The sequence below is a fragment of the Caloenas nicobarica genome, chromosome 7, assembly GCF_036013445.1.
Source record: "Caloenas nicobarica isolate bCalNic1 chromosome 7, bCalNic1.hap1, whole genome shotgun sequence".
Classification (NCBI taxonomy): domain Eukaryota; kingdom Metazoa; phylum Chordata; class Aves; order Columbiformes; family Columbidae; genus Caloenas; species Caloenas nicobarica.
Window position 1 is genome coordinate 21,596,165 of NC_088251.1, and position 22,114 is coordinate 21,618,278.

At 41.5% G+C, this 22,114-nt stretch overlaps 1 protein-coding gene across 7 annotated transcripts in view; it reads right to left on the reverse strand.

Moving 5' to 3' along the window:
• The window catches only part of GBF1 (golgi brefeldin A resistant guanine nucleotide exchange factor 1), a 106,310-nt gene extending 87,190 nt beyond the window's left edge, over positions 1–19,120 (reverse strand). For all 7 annotated transcript variants that reach the window (XM_065638460.1, XM_065638457.1, XM_065638455.1 and 4 more), the window contains exons 1-3: positions 18,873–19,120; positions 13,027–13,132; positions 11,679–11,745 (exon numbers count right to left, since the gene is read on the reverse strand). In XM_065638460.1, the coding sequence (XP_065494532.1) occupies positions 11,679–11,745; positions 13,027–13,132; positions 18,873–18,880 (181 nt within the window). In that variant the 5' untranslated portion in view covers positions 18,881–19,120. The remainder of the gene's footprint in view (positions 1–11,678; positions 11,746–13,026; positions 13,133–18,872) is intronic.
• Positions 19,121–22,114: the final 2,994 nt, after the last annotated feature.

Below are 22,114 nucleotides of genomic sequence, written 5' to 3' on the forward strand. Positions count from 1 at the left end.
AGTCACCTCTCAAGATCTTATTAGCAAGAAGATACTGTGATCACAGTTGTGGCCAGTCAGTGGAATCGGGGTAGTTCTCAGTTCTAGGTACTGCGAGTCTTCCAGAGGAGGAGATGGGAGCTAAATCAGTGATGCAAGAGAAGAAGTGAACAGAGAAGCTGAAAGGGTTTAAAATTGTAAATATCCTTCCTTTGGCTCCCCCCTCCCCTTCTCTGGAAAGTGCAGACAGGCAGTTTCAACCTTTCCACCGTTTATTTAACTGGCTTAGCAGAGGGTCCTAACAGCTCACAAATAAGCTTTTTAAATAAAAAGCACAAGTTGAAATCAACTGTGAATATATCAAAACTCATGGCCAGGCCAATTTCATTACTCGAGGTGGAACTGAAAACTACATCAACCTTTTTTTAACAGCAAATTCACACAAGACCTCTTCAGCTAGCTGAAAGCACATAGAGGTTTCTCAGAATGAAAGCACTTTGACCCATTCTTCTAAAGCAAACAAGGTTCGCATCCAAAACTAGTATTGCTTAAGGACAAGTACATCCTTTAGAACAGTCTAGATTATTTCACTACAGCATTAAAATTTTAAATTTAAAAATGTTTTTGCTAGAGAAATTATTCCTGTTTCCTTAAGCCCTGCGCATTTGCACATTTTCTGGGACCCTTTTCAAATATGTTACACTGAACACTTTCAAGCATCTGACTAGCATGACATATGAGAGGAGTGGAAACCAGCACAAGAAGAAAGAAAATGAGCATCTTATGGGTGGCACTGAAAAATGTTTAAAAAAAAAAAAGAAAAACAAAAACCGAAAAACACTGGCCAGTGCTGGGCAGGATCAAGTGAAATGTGGGCAAAATATGAACTGCATTACATGTTGGAGTTTATTAGCAGCCTCATACAGCTGCTCAAATTCAGGCATCTAATACAGGGATGTGAACAGCTGGTACCATCACCTGCTGCTCCTGCAGAGTGAAAGGGAGTGTGTGACCTTCCGCTGCAGCACATGGGTCTTGTGCATGTGAACAAGTACCAGTATGGGCTGAGAAACTCAATAGCATTAAGAGCTGCCATCCAAAATGAAACTACAATTTAAAGGCAGCTGAATGAGAATGGACCTTGCTTTCAGATTTCTAAGAGATTGTTAGTAAAAGTGGAAGGGAGAAAACAGTTTGTAAAATTTAAGTTGATGTTGTCTCTGACGCAAAGCTTTAGTAGTCCCTTTCCAAACAACCATTAAATTAAACATTCCAGGATGTCTATGAGGGTCTCTCCTCCTATTATTTAATAATATATTTCTTCAGCAATTTATTTTTCTCTGAAGAAATTATTTAATTATTGAACTACCATTCAGCTACTTTGTTAGAGTTGTTCTATTGATTTCTACAACATCTGAATCTTTTCATTTCTTTCTCTCTTGTGTTTCCAACACTCTTGGCAAAGCCTTTTCACCAAGAAAATGTTACGTTTTTGTTTATCAAACATTGATATTTCTTTCCTTATGTTCTTAATGAAGCAGAAGCCTTCATGATGAAAGTGTTGAGACTCCTATATCACACAAAGAAGTCATATGCTTTCAGAAAAGTTTGTTGTTTAGAACTTCTCTTTGCCAAACCAAAATGTAGTTTTCCTAAAATATCACAGTACTCTGGTTTCAACTGAAAATGTCTCTTCCTGTTGACCATAATATTTTAACAGATTGGTAAATATTTAAGCAAACAATTCCTACACCTGTGTGTTCATCATCAACAATGCTACCAAAGTAAATATTCCCAGGACTGTGTTGTCCCTTCTCCCTGTACCAGCCTGATCACTTCACATCTGAAATGCTAATTTAATACTGAGGCAGAATGTATTTAAGAGAAAGGAAGCACAAAAGTAAAATTTGATAGTGCTTGTTTGATCTTAAGTCTGACTGAACGTATTTGCACTTCAGGCACTGAAAAACCAAATGTTTTAACTAAGCACTGAGTGTGCATAGAAAAACAGTATTGCTGAACAAGAAACATGAAAACCTCAGACTGAAGTGAAAACCAGCTAATGATGTCTCCTCCCATGCTGCCATGACAGCCATCTTACTTATTACAGAACTATTACTCGCCACTATAAACTGTCTAATCCCGCTTTGAAGAAAATCCAAGTTCCTGAGTGCAGTTACTACAGACGCTTGCATAAGCAACCACATTTTACCACTGCCACTTGTTTTATTTCTAGAATCAAGCCCCTCCCCTAGGCTATATCCAGATCTAACAGATTGTTCTCTTTCAATATGCCATGATCCAGATAACAACCACACCTTGATTTATTTCAACAATCCTTCATATTTACAATTTGCCACCTAAATTATTTAAGCATGTAATCACAAGGTAAATGGAATCTAATTCAACAGCCACTTGGCAGATTTTGTCACCGTACTAAGAAAAATGACAATTTCCTGAAAAATAGCAGGACACAAAGACACATTTTAGTAAAAAACTTCCTCCCAGAATTAAGTTAAACGCTATCAAAAGTAAACAGCATTGTTTAGAACTCTCTCATTTAAGTAGCACACATATCAAGAATTATTTACAGTCAAGCAAGCATTCAGACTCCTGCACCAAGCAGAGGCAGCATACACTTTCTGAAAGATACCTCTTTATAACTTACTGTTTCAATATGGCTAGGAATAAGTTTCAGCTTACTGCTACAAGGACAGAACTGGAAATTAGAACTTCTGAAGAGCTTATATTAGGGTATAGATAGAGGACCAAACAATCAAAGTACCGCCACCACTGAAGAATTTAACATGTTCAGCTAACAAACATTAATCAAGTGCACCCCTTAAGTATTACAACAATGTAATTGTAATTATACTGCAAAATACATTAGCATAAGCTGCCATGGAAACAGTTTATCCATCTGTTCTTTTTAATAGGATAGTTAAAGCCAATATAACTCCAAACTTCAGTTCTATTGCATATGTGTACAAGTTCTCATCTAACAATTTTTACCTTTATATTTCTACTTATTTCACACTTTTTTTTGTCAGAATGTCTTGCCCTGTTCCTCAACTGTCACTTAACTATACACCTCCTCTCTCCTTCACAATATGCTTGAACACAAAAGTAGTTTGAACTGACAAGTTTTAACCTCACAATTGCACCATGCAAAGAGCACAAACATATTTAATGAAGTTCAAGTGATAAGGAGTCTATCCGTGCCTTTAAACTAAACAAGAAATGTCCAAATATAATCAGGAGTTCAAAGCAAGAGCAGGTCACTTTAGCAGTTCCAATGGCATTTCCAAGTCACATGGACACAGTACATTACATGATACTACTGTATATCTACCAATTTTCTTCAGTAACAATGACTAGTTGATAACTGTTCCTTCTCAAGATGGGTTTTAGTTCTTACAGTTTTGTGATTACACATACTGATTCACTGTCCCTACAAGATTTACATATACTTAAGTCACTTATGATTTCACATTCCTCACTCAGTTAACGAATTCACGTATTTCCATGCACTCCTAAAGTTTTTACCAGAAAATATCTGTTGATGTCACCAACACTGCAATGAATTCAAACTCATTCATAACATGAATCATCTTTTTCACCTCAGAATCCATCATATCACAAGACCTCAGACCCTAACTTTAAGCCACTGTATTACAGGCAACGTACACCAAACTTTTTCTTTGTAGCTTTTAGAGGTCCTGTAAAGCAAGCTAAAATGAAGTAATCTGAAAGAGAACAGGAGTTTTCATAGGACTACATATAGATGTAAGTTTTATACCTCTTTCCTGGATAAATTTGCTGTCTTGTATAATTTTCTAAAGGCAAATTACAAAAGCAAGATCTTGACTATCAATCTGAATTAAAAAAAAAAAAAAACAACCTTACAATGAGGAGGTCCATAACATGTTGGAAGAATTTTTTTTTCCTGATCACAAAAAAACCCCTTCAGTAATAATCTATTCCACAACACTCAGCACACAAGCTAGGTAATCTTAAAAAGAAAAAGCTCTTGCAAGTTTACCTCAAACAGGCAAGCCACCAACCGCACATCCCTCACTATTCATGTTCCCTAACAAATCAACTTGCTATTTTAATAGAAATATTGTCCATTACTCTGCTACTTTCGTACTTACCTTTAAGTCCCTCCCATTCTACCTCTTTTCTTGCTGGCTTTTTTCTTCCACACTAGTTATTGAGAGAAGCAGCACATTATCACACACCCCTGCACTATTTCTGAAAAAGGAACATTTTACCCAATTGAATCTTCTTTCAAACCTCTCCCTCAAACACACATCTTGCTATAAACTTTATTAGGGATAAGCCAACAATGGTGTGTTTGAACAACAAACTGAGGTAGTCGTTAAGAAAAACCCTCAAATGTTCAACAACTTTGTATACTTCATGACTTCTCCCTGCTTCTACCCTCTTAAGCTACAAACTCTTTGAGGTGACGAATGTTTCAGCACCCTTGTTGTGTATGTATGACCAACGTTTCTTGGCGGTCCTGTTACGTATTATGCAACTATATAAATATGCACCTGCACCTTATGGCACAAGTTTTTGCTTCTTTGAAGTAAATCACCTTTGAGACATGGTTTTTAACAGGTTAGATGGCAGCAGTTTAGGGAGGAGAAAAGACAGTTAAAAGGAAAGGTGACAGAATATCTATATATTTAATAAACCTCTACTGGAATTCAGCAATTTCATGTACACTCCCACTTCCAGAGGGTTTTTACTATAATGCAAATAGCCTTAACATCTCTTAGATGGCCACAATAACTTTTAACAAGTCTTGACCATAATAAAAACATCGCCATCAAAAAAACCTGGAATAAAACCTCCATGGATGACTTAAGAGGAACCTTAACTTCAGCAGAGCATCTGGTACTGCCTTTCTACCAAATCAAACTGCAATTTATTGCCCTCTAATGTATGTACATTAGGCCATTTCCTTTATGGCTCCACTTCACACAGATGCAGTAACTGAAGGAAATAATGGAGTGCCCAACAAGTGGGGAAGTAATTGCTCAACAAGCGTGGAACAAGAGAGAGTCAGTTGCACACCGTGCACATGTGGCAGCTCTTCAGAGCCCAGCCCTGAGGGGTAACAGAAGGCTGGTGTTACAGAGCGAGCCCACTGCGGGAACTCTGCCAAACACAGCCAGGAGCACTTGTCCATCTAAATGCTTGGGCCCTTAAGGCTTAGGGGTCAGGAAACTATTCCTTCCAACAGCACCACCTCCTGCCTGTACCTGCCAGTCATTAGCCATGCCCAGATGGAAGACTGTTAAGCTCCAAGCCCTCATCTTAAATTGCACCCAAAGAACTCTATTAAAAGGATGCTTAGGTGGTATCGCAAGGTGGTGATGCTGGACTGCAGAAGGGACAGTTGGGATGTCCTGACTTCAAGAGAAATGCAGAAATACCTTATGTGAAGACCATCTTACTGGGTTTGTTGTTGGTGGCTGTTTTGTTTGTTTGGGGTTTTGTGGGTTTTTTTGTTTTGTTTCTGTGGGTTTTGGGGTTGTGGGTTTTTGTTTGTGTTTTGGTTTGGGGTTTTTTTTGTGGTGGTGGTGGTGGTGGTTGTTTTTTCCTCTAGATATTCCCAGAGTCACTCCACTTCTTTGTCATTTATTGAGTAAATTTCTTACTAGTCAGAAACACAAAATAGAAGATGAATCTAAGAGCCAAAAAGTTATCAAATTAAGGATGCTACACAACCACAGTTTAGCCCTTTCCGCCTGTTCAGTCTTAGTTATATGATCTCTCATTTACAAGCTTCCCCTCCTCAGGAGCCCAAATTTCATTCAGTAACCTATGCTAAAGGGCTCAGTGAACAATTCAACAGAATCAATTAGAGTTCAGAGTGACCCCATCTGTACATCTAACTCATCACACACTCTGTACGAATGCTGTCCCCCACACAACAAAGCGCCTTGGAAAAGGTTATGGTGCTCATCTTCATGCATCTATAAGCTTCACAAATACTAATAGTTATTCTTTGTCAAACACACTCCTCCCCTTCCTTTCTTTATACAGAAAATAAACTAAATCTTAAGTGAAATTACCACAATTCTGGTGGTAGTTTTGGGCTTGAGAGCTCACAGTGCAGCGACCATTCTTAGGGCACATGAGTGTCACTCCAGAAAAAAAGCTGCTTAGAAACTAAAGCACAAAATTAGCAACCACCTGGGAAAAGTCTGGTTTCTTATTTCTCCAGTAACACCAAGAAAATCTATGCCAAAAATATAAATAGAAACCTACTATCTGAGGGAAATTCAAAGACCTCAGCCATAATACAGTCATTTGATTAATTTGATGTTAAAATGACATTAAAAAGATTAATCTCTCTCAAAGAGAGTATTTGGAACTATCTGCAGCTTTAAAGCAAAAATACTGCATTGGTTTACATTCTCTGTGCACTTGGGAATGTCTGCATTCATGAAGACAAGGCACTTGCTTTTAAAATGGCAACTTTTACCATATCATCTGAACACAATCCACAAAAATCAAGTCTGGAGTCAGTCTGCAAGCAAAGAAGCAAATTAAGGTCGTCATTTTAATCTTCATAATTCTTAGAGTAAGAAGGTGACAGAAAATATTAAGAGAAAATAATTACCACTTCTGCACACTGTGTCAGGTCATCCAATATGAACTAAAATTGTATTGCCATCCACTGATTAGACTGAGGCCGAGTTAAAGTTATAGAAGAAACCTTATTCTATCAGTTTCCTAACCATTCTTACACCCTTTCCATCCCTCTTAAAAATTGTACAGAGAATGCAATAAAAGCTAAATGTTAGCCTGAATTGCTTGGTATCCCAAAATACCAAGTTAACATGTATGGACACCTGTTATTAAAAAAAAAAATCAAGTTATCACAGGAGCAGACATAATCTAGGAAACCATTGAGCTTTATATATATTTTATATGAAGCTGATACGCAATGGAAAAAGCTTAGTGGTTTTTTTTTTAATGTCTGCTTTAGATAACATTGCAATCCTTCAATGCAAACAAAGGGAGAAGTATCACAGCTTACAGTTCACTAATATTTGTTATTTGCTAGTAAGTCCAGACACTTCCTGCAGAAACTCAAGATATAAATAATAAATAAAATACAGCATATCTGCAAAGTGAAAAGTAACAATCATTGCAGCACTATACATATCACATATCCATATGATCTAATTCCTACATCTCGTAAAAAACACCCATTATTTTTTTTTATTTCTTAACTGGAATAGACCACTACTAAATAGCACTGCAAGAGCATTAAGAACAGGCCACACGTTTATATTTACCATCAATTTACCACTTCTTAAAACTAAATCTTTCAGAAAAAGTTCAGACATTAATCCCACATCAGGATAAAATTCCTGTATTGTTTTATCCACATGTCAGATTTTCCCCGAAACCTGAGCTTCCACGGCTCAGACTCAAAATGAGTGTGCAATCAAATCTACATACCAGAAGACTGATGGCTACAGTAACAAGTATATTAAGTCAGTACACTGGGCAAAGGTTCTCTTACGGTTACAGTCATTTGACCTTTAGCCAGCTCTTAATGCCCCAGCCAGCCCTCTAAAGATGCAGATTTGCAGCAGCTTCTTGTCTGAAATAAGCCATGAAAAGATTCTTCTGAACCAACTGCACAAGCATTCATTTAAAATGTCATGAATGTGCATGAAATCAGAGTGCTTCTAACAGCTTACTTTACAGCTTCTGTTTAAATGCACTAACTCTGAACCACCAGAGGATAAAAGGACTCAAACCTTCCAGTCTGGCACTCATGGACCTAAAATATACACAAGTACCTCTTCACAGGTGTGTTTACCTAGTTTAAACCTTATTTAAATAGACTTTTGATGCACACACTTTCCACAAACACCTGCTTCTCCCACTGCAGTGCTGACTTGTACAAGACAGTTGGACTCAGTCATTTTCTGTCCTAAAGCCATCCTACACACCAGTAAGCTGTACCTTCAGTCAGAAAAATCCTAGTTACTGACTCATCCCCCCAGTCAGAGCAAAGCACAAATTCTACAATGAGAAGAACAACTACAGAAGTACCTGCTCTGACCCTACATCGCACTGGAATGGTCTGAAGACTTCAACAGCCGCAGCAAGATTTAATGAAACTCAGTCCTCATCAGATCATGGAAAATTAGGCTTATAATTAATTCATATTTCCAGCAATTTGTGGTAATAAAACCCTTCCCTAGTGAGCTCAAAAGCATCCTAAGTTGGAAATACTCATGAAGGAGAAGATGCTCAGTTTTCACCGGATGCCAAAAAGAAGCTTCCTTTTGTTGACCTAATTCCATAAGAAAACTGACAAAATGAACAAATATTTCAATACCCAGACACATTTTCTAGATATCCAGATTACTTTAGTCAAATTAAAGTTGTGGTGACAGTGGCCCTAGATCCAAATTTGTATCAATACTAAGGCTTCCATCAGTTTAAAAATAGCCTTTGAAGATGTAGTTGTATTTCCATTTTGCATGCATGGACAAAGTTTGACAGTCACCAACTCCATACGTCGTAACTCAGGACATCAATTTTTGCTTTTTCTAACTACTGGAAATACAAGACACTATATCAAACTCAGGGTTATGGTACTTATCTTACTACAACAAGCATTCAGCTATTAAATTTATCTTGGAGTAACTTAGGCATCACCCAAGACGACAGAACCTCTATTTTTCCTTTCTGTTTTTCAGGCAACTACTATAAATAATAATTAAAATATACGCAGCCCATGAAGGTGTAAAAATGGCATACAATAAACCAAATGATAGTGGATCAGAGTAGACATGCTGTTTGTTTTTGAATTATTAAACTGCTTTTATAAATCTAAATTAAATTGCCCGATAAATTAAGTCTCTCTGTCAGAATTTTAAAGATTGACATCATTCCACGTAATTCAGGTCCAATGGCCTTAGCTAGGTATGCTGAGCTGTAGAAGTGAAGTTACTCTTACCACAATCATGGGATTGTTTGTGCTGAGCAAGAGCATCTTCTCTAGATGTTTCACAGAATCACAGAATATCAGGTTGGAAGAGACCTCGAGGATCACCTAGTCCAGCCTTTCTTGGCAAAAGCACAGTCTAGAGAAGATGGCCCAGCACCTCGTCCAGATGAATGTTAAAAGTGTTCAATGTTGGGGAATCCACTACTTCCCGTCAAGAGCCCATTTAGACATTACAGTGGGATGGGATACCACTACTTAGTAAATAATTTGGAAAGGGAATCTTTAGCTGCTGGAGGCACACAGTGCATCTTTATACCCTTGACCAGAGTATTTCAGCCTCACAGTCATGACAGAGTTAATACCCACTAGCTCAGAGGAGAACAAAAGGTACTCCACTGCAACATGCCTAACATTTACATTGCCTCTCTTTGCTCATTAAACAGGTTTTGGTTAAATAATGAACAAACTGTATTACAGACTCCGATGAGAATTCCAAAATTATAAATCAACTGGTAAAGCCCAGAGGAGAATGAAGGGAGTGGGAGGGAAGGAAGGATAATATTGACTAATATAAAGGGCGCAGCTTGACAGTGGATATTCCTGCCACACCTGATCAAACATGCTCCATGGGGGAGGGGAAGGGAGGGCGAGAGCAAGAGGGGAGATGGGACAAGGCAGCCTGAAATTTGCATCCGGAACAGATTAAAATGGGTTCTTGGGGGATTGAGAAAATACATAATATATATTACTATAAATGCAAAATTGTACTAAAAGCTAACTCAAATGTCAAAGATTACAGCTTGAATAAATTTAAATATAAAAGCAATGCGTTTCCACGAGCTAATGAAAGAGACATGAAAGGAAGGTCTAGGAAAAAAAAAAAAAGAAAACCACAAAAAACCCCAACCCTACCCACAAAAAACCCCTAAGCTTGGACTTTTCATTGCCTGAAAGATGAGGCAGGAGACTCTGTATCAAAGTATCGCTTGGGAACCAGTTCGTGTCTAAAACTGAAAAAAAATGGGAGCATAGCAATGATGTCCTATCTCAAGACACTAGTCTATAAATAGCATACACTGAAGTTGAAATTACCTATTTAAAAGAACCCCATGTAGTCAAACCAACATGCTACCTTCACCAAATAGAAGCAGTTATTATCTCAGCATGAACCCACTTGCATGATGACTAATACAGGGAGTCTCTCAATCTCTTGGTACATTAAACTTGGTTTTCTCTAACACAAGCAGATAGTAGACTTGCACTTTTTCCCAACAAGTCAACAGCACACTGTATCTAGCTACTCTAGATAAATGGCCAGTGTCTGACATTTACTCATACTACATTTATTTGAGCATCCTGACATTCCCTGCTCTTGTTGATGAGAAGAGGTATTTGCAATAATGGCAAAGAACTTCAGGAGTCTTATTTTAAAGAAAATTTTATCTCATAAAAGAGAGAGAAGGAAAATTTCCTCCCGAAACACTTTTGGTGACTGCATATCCTACAGAAGATGAGCAAGTTTACAAAAAACAAACAAACAAAAAAACTCCACCACCCACAAAAACACGAATCCAGATTTTCTTGTAGTCTGGGTACAAGCATACTATCCAGAACGAAGATACTATCCAGAAATGCAAGCTGTGCAGGAGTTCCCCAAGATGTCATGACCTGACAGAAGAGTCCTGCTCACAACCAAGGGAAGTTCACCTGGCAAAGAAAAGTAAAGCAGCCACAAAAGAGAAAGGAATAAGGGCTTAGAACTGGCACATGTCCTCAGCACCTGGAAGTGCACCACCGTACTTCGAGGGAACATGGTTTTCATGGGATTTGAAGCTCAGCACTGACAAAAGAATGGGTATGCTTCGCAATTAGAAATGCAAAGTCCATCTCAAACTTAGGTTGAGTGCAGTTTTAAACACTCACTGTAATAAAGGGACCAGAAATAAAGCATATTTTCAATTACAGTCAGTAAGACAAATCCTGGGAAGAACCAGCAGAATGCTACATGCAGCTCAGGATTAACCTCAGTTCCAGACTCTAAACATATACTTATGTTACACTTAAACAATCACTCCTGAAAATGAAAAAAAAAGAAAACGTGGGAAAAAGTGGAAAAAGACAGGTTGGGAGAAAAAACCTGGTCAGAATACACATCATAGCCTTGTGTTCTACTTCTGTAATCAATACAGATTTGCAGTTCTTTTCAGTGCAACTAGTCACACAGTAAGCCTTTCCAGAGACCCAAACGGAAGGTAAAGTCTGTGCTTCACTTATTACCAATAACATATGATAAAAAACAACAAACTAAGGAATGCGAGGAGAAAACAGATAATGGGAGGCTACTTTCTAAGTAGACTTTTCCCATCATTCACAAATCAGAAAGCAAAAACAAAGCACAGAAAAACTATGCATAATAATATAGCATATTTCATATATTACTTCCAGCCTCAGTATATTGAAGAAACATGCATATTTGTTTTAAAAAATGTGTGTGTATACACACACACACACATATATATATGTACACACATACATACATATACATATCTCTCCAGATAGTGGCAGCAGTGGAATTTGTGCACCGGTTTACCTTGGTATTATTTGTCTAAAAGTATATAAATATTTGCTCTGGATAGTCAATGAGACAAACAAGTACACCTGTACATTTATTTGCACATACCTGCTGATTTCTCTGTAAGCTTACCTGTTATATTATTCAGCACTTCTTTTAAGAGGCTAAAGCTATGCAGCAAGGGATCCCTTTCTTCATCCTATAGGTTACATATATGAAGGAAGTAATTAATGAGGCAAACATATTCCTGAATACAAACCTTAATAATGGGTCTGTAAAGAGCTCACATTCACAGAAGTACTGTGGGTTGAGTTTATCACTGTCAGTGCATTTACTCCATCAAAATCAGGAGAAGCATTTTTATTTTCCTGCTAGTGCTCCTCAATGTCATACAGCTCAAATGTCAAAGCATAGTTTCAAGACTGAGCATTCTGGTTTGGTTTTATTGCCCTTAGAAGTATTCCTGATTAGCCTGCCGCTGTTCAATACATTTCAGAGCAAATCTAGCTGATGCCATATTGAAATGGCTCATCTGGATTTGCTATAATGTTAATCTATGCAGATTGTAATGGGAACAGAAATACAATGACATTTGGTGTCATTAAAATAACTTGAAGAATCAGTGCAAACTTCATAAGAATAGCTGCATCCTTTAGCCTTAGTTTGTCTTCACGATATCAAAACAAGGAGAAGCAGCAGTTTCTCCAAGCTCTGTAAATCTGCAGTCACACCTCCTACTGAGTGCCAGTGACCACTAATGAAGAAATACCTGTTAGAAAGTAACAGGGCCCTGCCCAAACTGAAACCGCTTGTGCTGGATGACAGCCACCTGCTATTCACGTGACTTTCTGAAGTGCACCACAGACACAGTGAGCCATATGCACACATTTACACTGCGGAAGCCGTCAACTGACCAATGCATCATTAGACTTGGAAACGCTGTATTAATGGCTTTTAACAAAACAGGTTTGAAACTATTAACAGGTTTCAGCCAGGAATATAGCTGGCAGTCACAAAACAGAGCTAAAAAAAGATTCTACACTTTATGAATTTTTTTTTAAATACCATATATATAATGACTTCCCCAATTTTTATTTCATGGCTTTCATGATAAAGAAAGTCTTCTCTAAGAGGGCTGAAAGATATATAAAACCAATGTGCTAAATCAAATAACACCATATATTCAAAATCCCTGACATACCAGGTGATAGAAGTCTAAATGAGATAATTCCCACGTGGAATACAGTGTGTGGGTTTTTGTTTCTTTACAGGGTATACTGATAGAAGATTCCAGCTTTGTACCTCTTGCAGTTGCTGGCACAGAAGACATCAAAACCACTCAACATGAAACAATGCAGAAAGTTGTTCCAACTTTACTTACAAAAATACTATAACAAGTGCTAAAAAACAAAACAAAACACAGATATTTTCTGAAACCAGGTGGTTTCTGCCACAGCATGCACAATTCAAGGTCACTTACCAGATGTGTGTGAGTGCTCCATCGGGCATTACGCTTTATGGCTCCCACCACCACATTGATTTCGCCTTGTACAATGTAAATGTTCTTATCCACCATCCTGGCAATCCTGAAAATAAAGGTAATTCAAATTAATCTCCAGACCCTCAGAATCATTCCCTTCCTTAGATGAAACATCAAGTTGGCCCTGGTCAAACAAGAGGGCAGCAGAGACGCAAGGAACTCTTTGAGATCTTTGTTTTGTGCATGCAGACAAATGCAGTTATTTTGTCAAAAGGAAGACAAAAGGAAGACACTTTTCCACCGACTGTATTTTCAAGACCATAAGAGCAGACAGTTAGTTACAACAGGGCATCTGTGAAGCAAGAGTCAACTTTGCCAAGGCACATTCCTCATTTTTTTCCAGTCTATGTGATTTCAGAGAAAGATAAAGTGTTAGGGTACCAGGACAGACATCCATGACAATGCAATAACATACGCATATCCAGCACTTATGCAAAGTCCCGCAGCTCTACACAGAACACAAAGCCAATCTTGTACTCTGTTAAATAAGCATCAGTGGCTTGAATAAGCTGGCCAGAGAAAAACTCTTTGGGACTTCAAACTCTGACAAAAAAAAGTAATTTATAACAGATGTTGATTTCACACTTTGTCCATGGAAAAAGCTTTCAAGAAAGTGGGCAAGTAAAAAAAAGTCATGGGTAAGATGCCACAGAGAAATGAGCAAAACTAGAGACAAAACTGGATGGAACACAGGGAGAAAAAGTGAAAGGCAGACGTTTACCTCTCTGAGGACTTAGAGGAAAAAAGTTAAACCTGACGTACCCACAGAGTGAGCCAGAAGACGGGAAAAAAAAATTACAAGCAAGAAATATTTGTAACAATCTGAGGAAAAGAAACAAAGGGTGGACTACTATAGGGTTGTTCTCTCTACGCTAACTGTAGCCCTGATATAGTCAACCATAAAGAAATAAGAATGCAGGGGAGTGAACAGACATGACTGTTTATAAGAAATAAATAGGACTTATAAAGAAGCCAGAGTCAGATGATACCATGTCTGCAAATGAGAAGGATTCAGTGAAATGGTAGCCAAGTAATGAGACTTTTTCAGAAGATATAAAAGGAAAATGAGGAATTCAGCTTGAAATCACAACAGGCCATCCATAGGAAAGGGAAATACTGAAAACAGATGCAACATTGATCAGAACACTTCAAATCAGACATGCTCATTTAAAGGAGTCAGCTGGGTGGGGGAAGGGGCTGTAGCAGGTGACAAAACATGGAGAGCGTAAGAAGGATTTTTGCCCATGTAAAATAGCAAAGCTGAAAGGACAGAGTCTTGGTGTATTAATCCAGACCTCAGAAACACCACCACAGAAATTTCAGAACATACATCTTGGATCTGTCAGGCTTCACATTAACATATTTGAATTATCAACAACACTTTAAACATAAAAATATCCTCTGAGTGAATTATACCAATTTGCTTCAGAGCTCTGTAAATATTGGAAAGAAACAAAATATTACAAAAGATACCTTATCAAGGGAGAACATCAGATCTGTTGTTTTGATTTTTTTTTTGCAATAGGATGAATAATCTTATGGCAAAACTGTTTCTTACATCATTATATTAATTATACATAATGGTATTCCAAAGTGCTACACAATAAATTAAGGGCAAAGACAGAAGTATCTTATAATATAGGAACTGCCATGACAGGCCAGATCAATAGTTTATCTCATTCACTACTAGATGATTCAGAAAAATAAACATATAGTTCTGCCACAGTTTGCTTGTGCCCTGAAGGACAAACATTTATATCCTCCCTCCACAGCTGCATATAACAGAACCACAGATATTCTTCCTACTCATGTGTCTGATGCTTGAGAGATGTTCCCATTTTCAACAGTAACTTATTCCATTTATTATTTATAAGACTGCATTAAAATATTTCATAAAAATACCCTTGATCATGCTTTTTTCTACTTCAGTGTGTTTTCTTTGTTTTAGTACAAGGCATTAATGGGAGATTTTCTCCTCTGTGTAAAATTCCCCACTCATTTATTTAATTTTTGCAGTACTTCCAATATTTTCCATATTTCTACATAGGCAGTTTCAGGAATCAAAACTCTGGTCCACAGAAGTACTTTTGGGGAAATACTTCATACTCAAGTTTTTCCTGTCTTCACTGTTAGAAAGCAATACTGAGCATGTAAACTTTGGGGTGCTGTTCCAGACATTTAGCAAACTGACATGGAAACAAAGGCTCCCCAAATCTGATCTGGAAATGCATGTAAAGAAATACCAGACATACATATCACATGCCTTGCACACACCCAGATACTCAATAGTTCTGCCAACACTTAAATTGATGCTAAAGCTTAAATGCTATTCTGCATACTACTGAATCTGCTTGCAGGACTCCCATTTCTTTTCCTCTACTTTTAACTTAAAAGAATAAATATAGAAAAATTTGTCAAACTCAGTCCTTCCTGAATGAGGGAGACTTACAATGCTCAGTTGTTCCCAAACCTGGTGCAATCTCCGAGCTGGAAAATATGAAGAGGACAGACACAAACCTCCAACACACACCTTTTCTTTTTAACCTGCTGTGAAACCGAATGTGCAGATCCTTTCAAGCAAGGGTGCAAAAAATTCAAGTTGTTTGGCAGGGCTCTCCTGACATATTAAAATCCTGCAACACTTAAGGGGGTTTTTTTGCAATGATACCCTTTCATTGCTAACTACTTGAGAAGACTTGATGAGAATGCACTCATTTCCTCCTTGCAGATTCCATTAAATGCGGCTTTATTCAAAAGTACAAAATTTCACTTTACATACAACAAAAAAATTATTGGTCCAATGCAATTGAAATAACCTATCATGCTGGAGACACAAATACACTCTCAGATCTCTGAACATCACACCACACAGCCTACCTCACCATAAACACTCGGTAAAGACAGGGAAAAATCCTGCTTTACATTTAAGCCTGCAGTTAACCAAATAATAACACATACACGTTCCAAAGTGAACCAAAGCCAACTATTGTCGTATATGCAAAGGACCTCTGCAACCGTGTGCTGGCAAAGGAAACAGAAAATAATTACTGAGTTGGGGGGAAAGCCAGACGACTGTTTTCAGAGATGTACCTTGTAGGCTAAACCTGCCAAAAGCACAATCCATCCCTGTAAAAGTTTAAAAATTTATTTAGAGCAATGGAAATAGCTTCTCTAAACTCCGCACTTCTCAAAGCCTGCCCCTTTTAAACTATCAGATAATTTCAGCATGCATTCCTTCAACTGTATCTTTATCATATGCAATAAATACCTGCTCACACTTTAGAGCTCCCTGTAGATGTATTACATTGAAAGAAGTTTTAAGATTGAAATTAACATGCTGAGTGGCAGAGAGAAAGTGACAAGATTTACCAGACCAACCTGGAATGATCAGTTGGGTTTACAAGAGCATGGTGGTAGTCAAGCAAAACCACTAAATGTATGTTCAATATTAAAAGAAAAACAAAACAAAAACCACACAAACACAAAACACACTAACATGAATGCAGGCTTTATGTTACAAAGGTATGGTCTGAAGAATGGAATGTTGTATAACTGTTGGTTAGACAGCTTAACAGAACTACCAATGCTGAAGATCATCAAAACAGTTGAAACGACCTCCCTAGTAAAGCCATTGTTCCAACACCTCTTCATGTTTCCAGATCAAGACCAGATGCCTTTCTTGAAAGCAACCTTTAATCAAACACAAGACAGTGCACTCAGTACAGAAACAAACAGATTAAGTTCTATGGTCTTGAGTTACGCAGAAAAAAAACCAAGAAAGGGACCTATTACATTTCAAATGCTTTTTAGCTCCTTATCTCCTCGGTTAGTCCTACATAAACTCCTGCTTCTTCCTCATGATAGTTTCATACACCTGCTTAAATCTGCAGACCAGTCCTCAGATTTTGCTCCTGCTCAGAGCATCAATGGTCAACACAGTGAAAATGACAGCTCCAAACCAAGGCAACACAGCTGCCCAGCCCGCCACAAGAGACAGGGAGGCTGTGAGCATCCACAGCATCACTGCTAACAAGGTCAGGAACACTATGATTGGAAAAAGGTGGATGCCTGAGCATGTTATAAGAGAACCAAATCTAGCATGCATATGCTTCTCAAAGCCTTCAGCAATGTTCTCTGGATAGTAATTATCACTATTCTGAGACTCCTGAAACCGTATCAGATGTGAAATCTTCCCATAAAAAACACTGAGAAGATTTACATCTGCAAATTGTATCTCACACGTGCACCGAACACTCCACTGTTCAGCCTTGGAACACCCTACCCCAGAACATCCCAATGCACAGGAAGCCATTTTTTTCCTGGGTACTACCATACAAAGACTCAGATACACTTTTAGGAAACACTCCCTCCCCTGCAAGGAAAAGTCTGTAGCTCTTCTGGAAACAAGCAAGAGTTAGCATCAGAAGTTACAAAGTCTGGCAGACTTCCATCAAGTCGCTTCTTCCTCCCACTAATTTTAGCCTTCAGCTGTGGCAACTGACTCAAACCTGGTGAAACTACCCCAATAAGTAGTAGCAATAAAAAACAACATAATCACTACATATGCAAGAAAGGCAGTATTTCAAAGGAAGCTTCTGTTGACCTAAATTTGCACGGGTTATGGTAATGCATGAATAATATATATAGTCTCTGACCTAAATTTGGCCACTCAAGTCCTGATACAATACACTGCTACCAAAACAGAACACACAACCCCCTTCAGTCCATGAATCACAAACAACTCCTGCATAACTCAGAGACAGCTAGGTTACCCAGGAGCACAGCTGACAATGAAAAAGCTCCTTTTATTCCTTCTAAGCCACACATAGAAGGTACATGAATCTCTATCACAAGATTGAACTTGCTTGGGTTTTTCATGTAATAACCACTCTGCAACAAACATCACAAGCAGTAAAAGTTCAGAGAACTCAGGATGTTTCTCCAACAGCTAGCTCCTAATGCCTGGACAAAAATAATAGAAAAGTATTAATTTGTAAGTACAGCAGGGAACTGTGCAGCTCAGTGATGCCAAAAATCTGGGCAATTAAGAACACCCTTTAAAAGATATGCAGCAGCAAAGTGATAGAGGTGGCACATCAGAAAGGAAGGTGGGACAGGCTTCTCTGCAAGTCTCCACTTTCAGTTGCAACAGTGAGAAATCACCTGGGAACCAAGAAGAAATAGCAACTCGCATTTATCTGTCGGAACTGCGGAATAAAACCGAAAGTAAATATAGAGAGAAGGTCGGTTGGTTTGGTTTTTTTTTCAGTTAGTTCACACCGTTGAAACTAAAGAACACAGCACCAGCTGGACTGATAACGTACACCCTGAGTTAGCTCCGAGCCTTCCCCCCGCAACAGCTCAGGAACTGGCTATCAGCTGGGAAAGGTCTCTGTGTCCAGGGCTTTTACACAGGCCGCCTTGGCGCGGGGGAGCGGGTGCAGGCGCAGCGCACAGCCGGCACCTCCGACCCCGGCGGGGCCGCCAGCCCCGCTCCCAGCCCGCGGCGGGTGTTTGCCCAGCGCCGGGCAGCCCCCGGGGCACCGCGGGCAGGACGTCACGCGTGTCGCGTCACGGCCGGGGGCGGAGGGGGCAGCTGCCAACCCCCGCGGCGGCCCGCTGCACCCCCGCGGCGGCCCGCCCCGGCCCCCTGCCCGCCCCCGGGGCCGCCTCGGCTCCGTCCACGCCCCCGCCGGCACCGCACGGCTCCCCCGCCTGCGGCCGCTCTCCCTCCCGGCCCCGCGTCGCGATAGTATCGCGACAAGCGCTCGCCGCCCGGCACTGACCCCCGCATCCAAAATGGCGGCGCCTGCTCCCCGCGGCGGCGGCCGCTTCACATATCGGTCAGGCAAGCGGCACCGCAGGCGGGAGGGCTCGGCCCGCCCTCTGTCCGCCCCTTCCTCCCTCCCGGCGGCAGCGGGAGGCGGCGGCGGTCCCGGCGAGGCCGCCGAGCGCGGGGTCCGCCCGGGCACGGACAAGCGAAACCGGCTCCACACCGCTCTCACTGACGTGGAAACCGGCGCACCCTAACCCGCTGCCTGGTTACTGCGCCGACGGACAGCCCAAAAAACCAACCCGCACACGATGCGGCAAGCAGTTTCACCAAATGCCCAATAGGATCACGGTGCGTAACCGGAGAAGGCGGATCCCCCAGTGACAAGCAGAAGAGAGCCAATGACAGCAGAGAAGGTAGAACTAGCAGAACCGCTGGCCAATCGCGAAGGAGCCTTGCGGTCGAGGGGCGCGGCCTCGCTGGAGCTGCAGCAGCAAGGGTGGTTGAACGGAAGCCGGCGGAAGCGCTGCCTCCGCAAGGCATTGTGGGCCGGGCCGCCCGGCGGTCGCCCCGGGGCGGGACAGGCCCCGTTCCCCGGAGGAGAAACGCGCCGGCGAGGGTCCGCAAGGGGCACGGGGCCCGTGAGGCAGTGCTGGGGCCTGCCGCCTCTTGCCGGCGAGGTGGAGCGGTGGCCGCAGTAGCGCCTCTGTGCCGTACTTGCAGAGATTTCCCGAGCTGCTCCTGCGGCCCCTCCCAGCTGCTGGTCCCCTGACCCGGCCCTGAGTGGGCAGGAAGGAAAGCTGAAATGGCTGGAACGCGGCACACAGCTGCTACGGGAATACACAGCACGCACACGCAGCTGCTTCTGCCTTTGCGGTTGTGCTGGCCTGGTAACCTCCCTCAAACCTGAACACGGCTGGTGCTTTGCTCAGGTTGGTCTACAAGCCGTGTGCTGCAGCCTCGGTGCATCCAGCCTGGCAGCCAGGGACCACAACTCCGCGTAACTGCTCTTTGAAGCCGGTTTACTAGCCAACTCTTTCCAGCAAGAGCAATCACACAGCACCTAGCAAGGTGAATTCATGGTGCTGGTCCAACCTTCTCAGCCACTTTCCACGTCTATGCGCCAGTGTCAATGCAGTGTACTTCAATGGCAGAAATTTGCAGGGTTTGCTCTGCTTTAAGCCACTGCCCGTTGAACTTGGGGCAGAGGACAGAAGGTCCTCGCAGTTACCTAACAGTTTTATAGCACTAGTGTCTGCAGCCAGGTCAACCTGGGGATCTGTTGTGGCAGGTTTCAGAGCGGTCAAAGCGGCAGCTACCCCAAAATCTTAGTTCTGTCTGTAGGGAAAGCACAGATGAAACTGAAGGTGAAAAGGTCAAAGAGTATTCACTGACTGTCCTAATAACAACTTCATCTGCTGCAGTGTGGCTGAAGGAGTGAAGTTCTCAGACGAAGGCCCGAGAGAATGTGCAGCAAGACTCTTACCTGGCCAGCCAAACCCAAATCTGACTCTAATGCCACCCAACAGCCAGATGTCATCATGTCCCTCGCTTAGGGGCACAACCTCCAGAGAGGGTGTTGTCCCAGGAAGGTGTAGGATGGGACACTCTGGAAATGGTGATTACCATATCATTCCCTCTCCACATGAATAGCTGCCTGAATATTGCCTGATCGAGAATCAATGTATCTTAGGCTGAAACTGCCACCATCTCCCAGCTCTGACAGATGGAGGCCAGAGGACCTGCTTCAGATGAGCTTTACCTGATAACATGCAGGAAGTCTTTGGAGTTGGAAGTTTAAGCTGTAACTGCATTAAGCAGCCACATTTGTTCCCCAAGAGTGGAATGAGAAGCAGAATGTTCCAGTGGCCTAACCATGGGCTCAGAAGCTAAAAACTCTCACCGCAGCCTCTACTGCAGCCATAGTACATGCAGGTTTTATCTCAAGTTCCTCAGCTATAAAAGAGGTGGTCAAATACCTACCACAGAGAGATTTCAAAAACCACCTAAGCAATGAGCGAAGGTTTGCAGAACAAGATTAGTTGCCAGTGCTTTCTCCTTCCCTTCTGTCCTGTTCCAGGAGCCACTAAAGCCCCTATGGTATCTGCCAGACATTTGGAAACCCCCAGAAATTTGTCATTACCAGTCTGTCCATCCACTCCCTGCTCAGGGAAGGTGGTTTTGGGTGCTGGCCTGGCCACTGCACACAACACAGCTCAGCCAAGCCTGCCTGCCCTCTCTGCCTGACTTCTTGCCCCTTCCAGTGCCATTTACACAGCTGAGGCTCCCACCCAGCCTGATCTGGTGAATCAGACCCTGCTAACATGTTATTTATGGAAGCCTGTCACGGAGCTTGAAACCAAGCCAGCCAAGAGCCTTCTGCTTCACCCAAATGCATCTTAGTGCATTAATAAAGAGCAAACATTGCAATGTGCTTTGCATTTTTACTTACAATCCAGTACTGCATTGTCTAGAGAGAAAAACAAAACGGTTCAGCCCTGCACGGCCTGAGGAGAAGAGAGTTCACCCTCACGCACCACGGCACTGCGTTAGTCAGCCCTTAGACAGCCCAGCACCGCCCTGGCTGCACAGAAAATCCTGCTGATGTGACAGCGCAGCACCAATGCCCCCAGCTCAGCAGCAGCAGGGAAACTTGGGCTGCCTGATCCAGCAGCACTGCCAGAGCAGGCACAGCTGTGTACAGGTCACGTGTGGGCACATTGGAGCACTCTGTTTGCACCAAAGGAGCCAGGTGTAGGACCAGGACACAGGACAGTCCCTTGTCCATTTATTCGCAAGATAATGCACGAGTTCTTACACACAGCGCAGTACAATGAAGCCAGAGATCAGACAAGCACAGCCTGTGCAAATCCTTCAGGTCCCTGCTGTCTGGTCAAGAAAGCTGGGCTTTATCCTCATGGCAAAGATGCAGCTTTTCAGCAGAGTTTCTGTCTTCAGTATTCCTCCTATGCCCATAGGAGCATGTGGAGGGGATGCAAATGCACTGACAATCATCCTCTCAGGCTTTGCCCAGGTACCTGGTCAGCTCACCTGCTTTCATCTGAGACACCTGAGCAGCCAGCTCCTTGCAAGGAGAGTGTCTCCATGGTGCACACCAACTGCCTTCATCTGGGTCCAGACTGCCAGTGTGATAGCCTTCTCCCCACAAGCCTTTGATGAGACTGTCACAAATCCGTGTTGCAAATCACCTCTGCAGTCTGCACTGACGGATAGGGCTGACTTTGCACAGTCTAT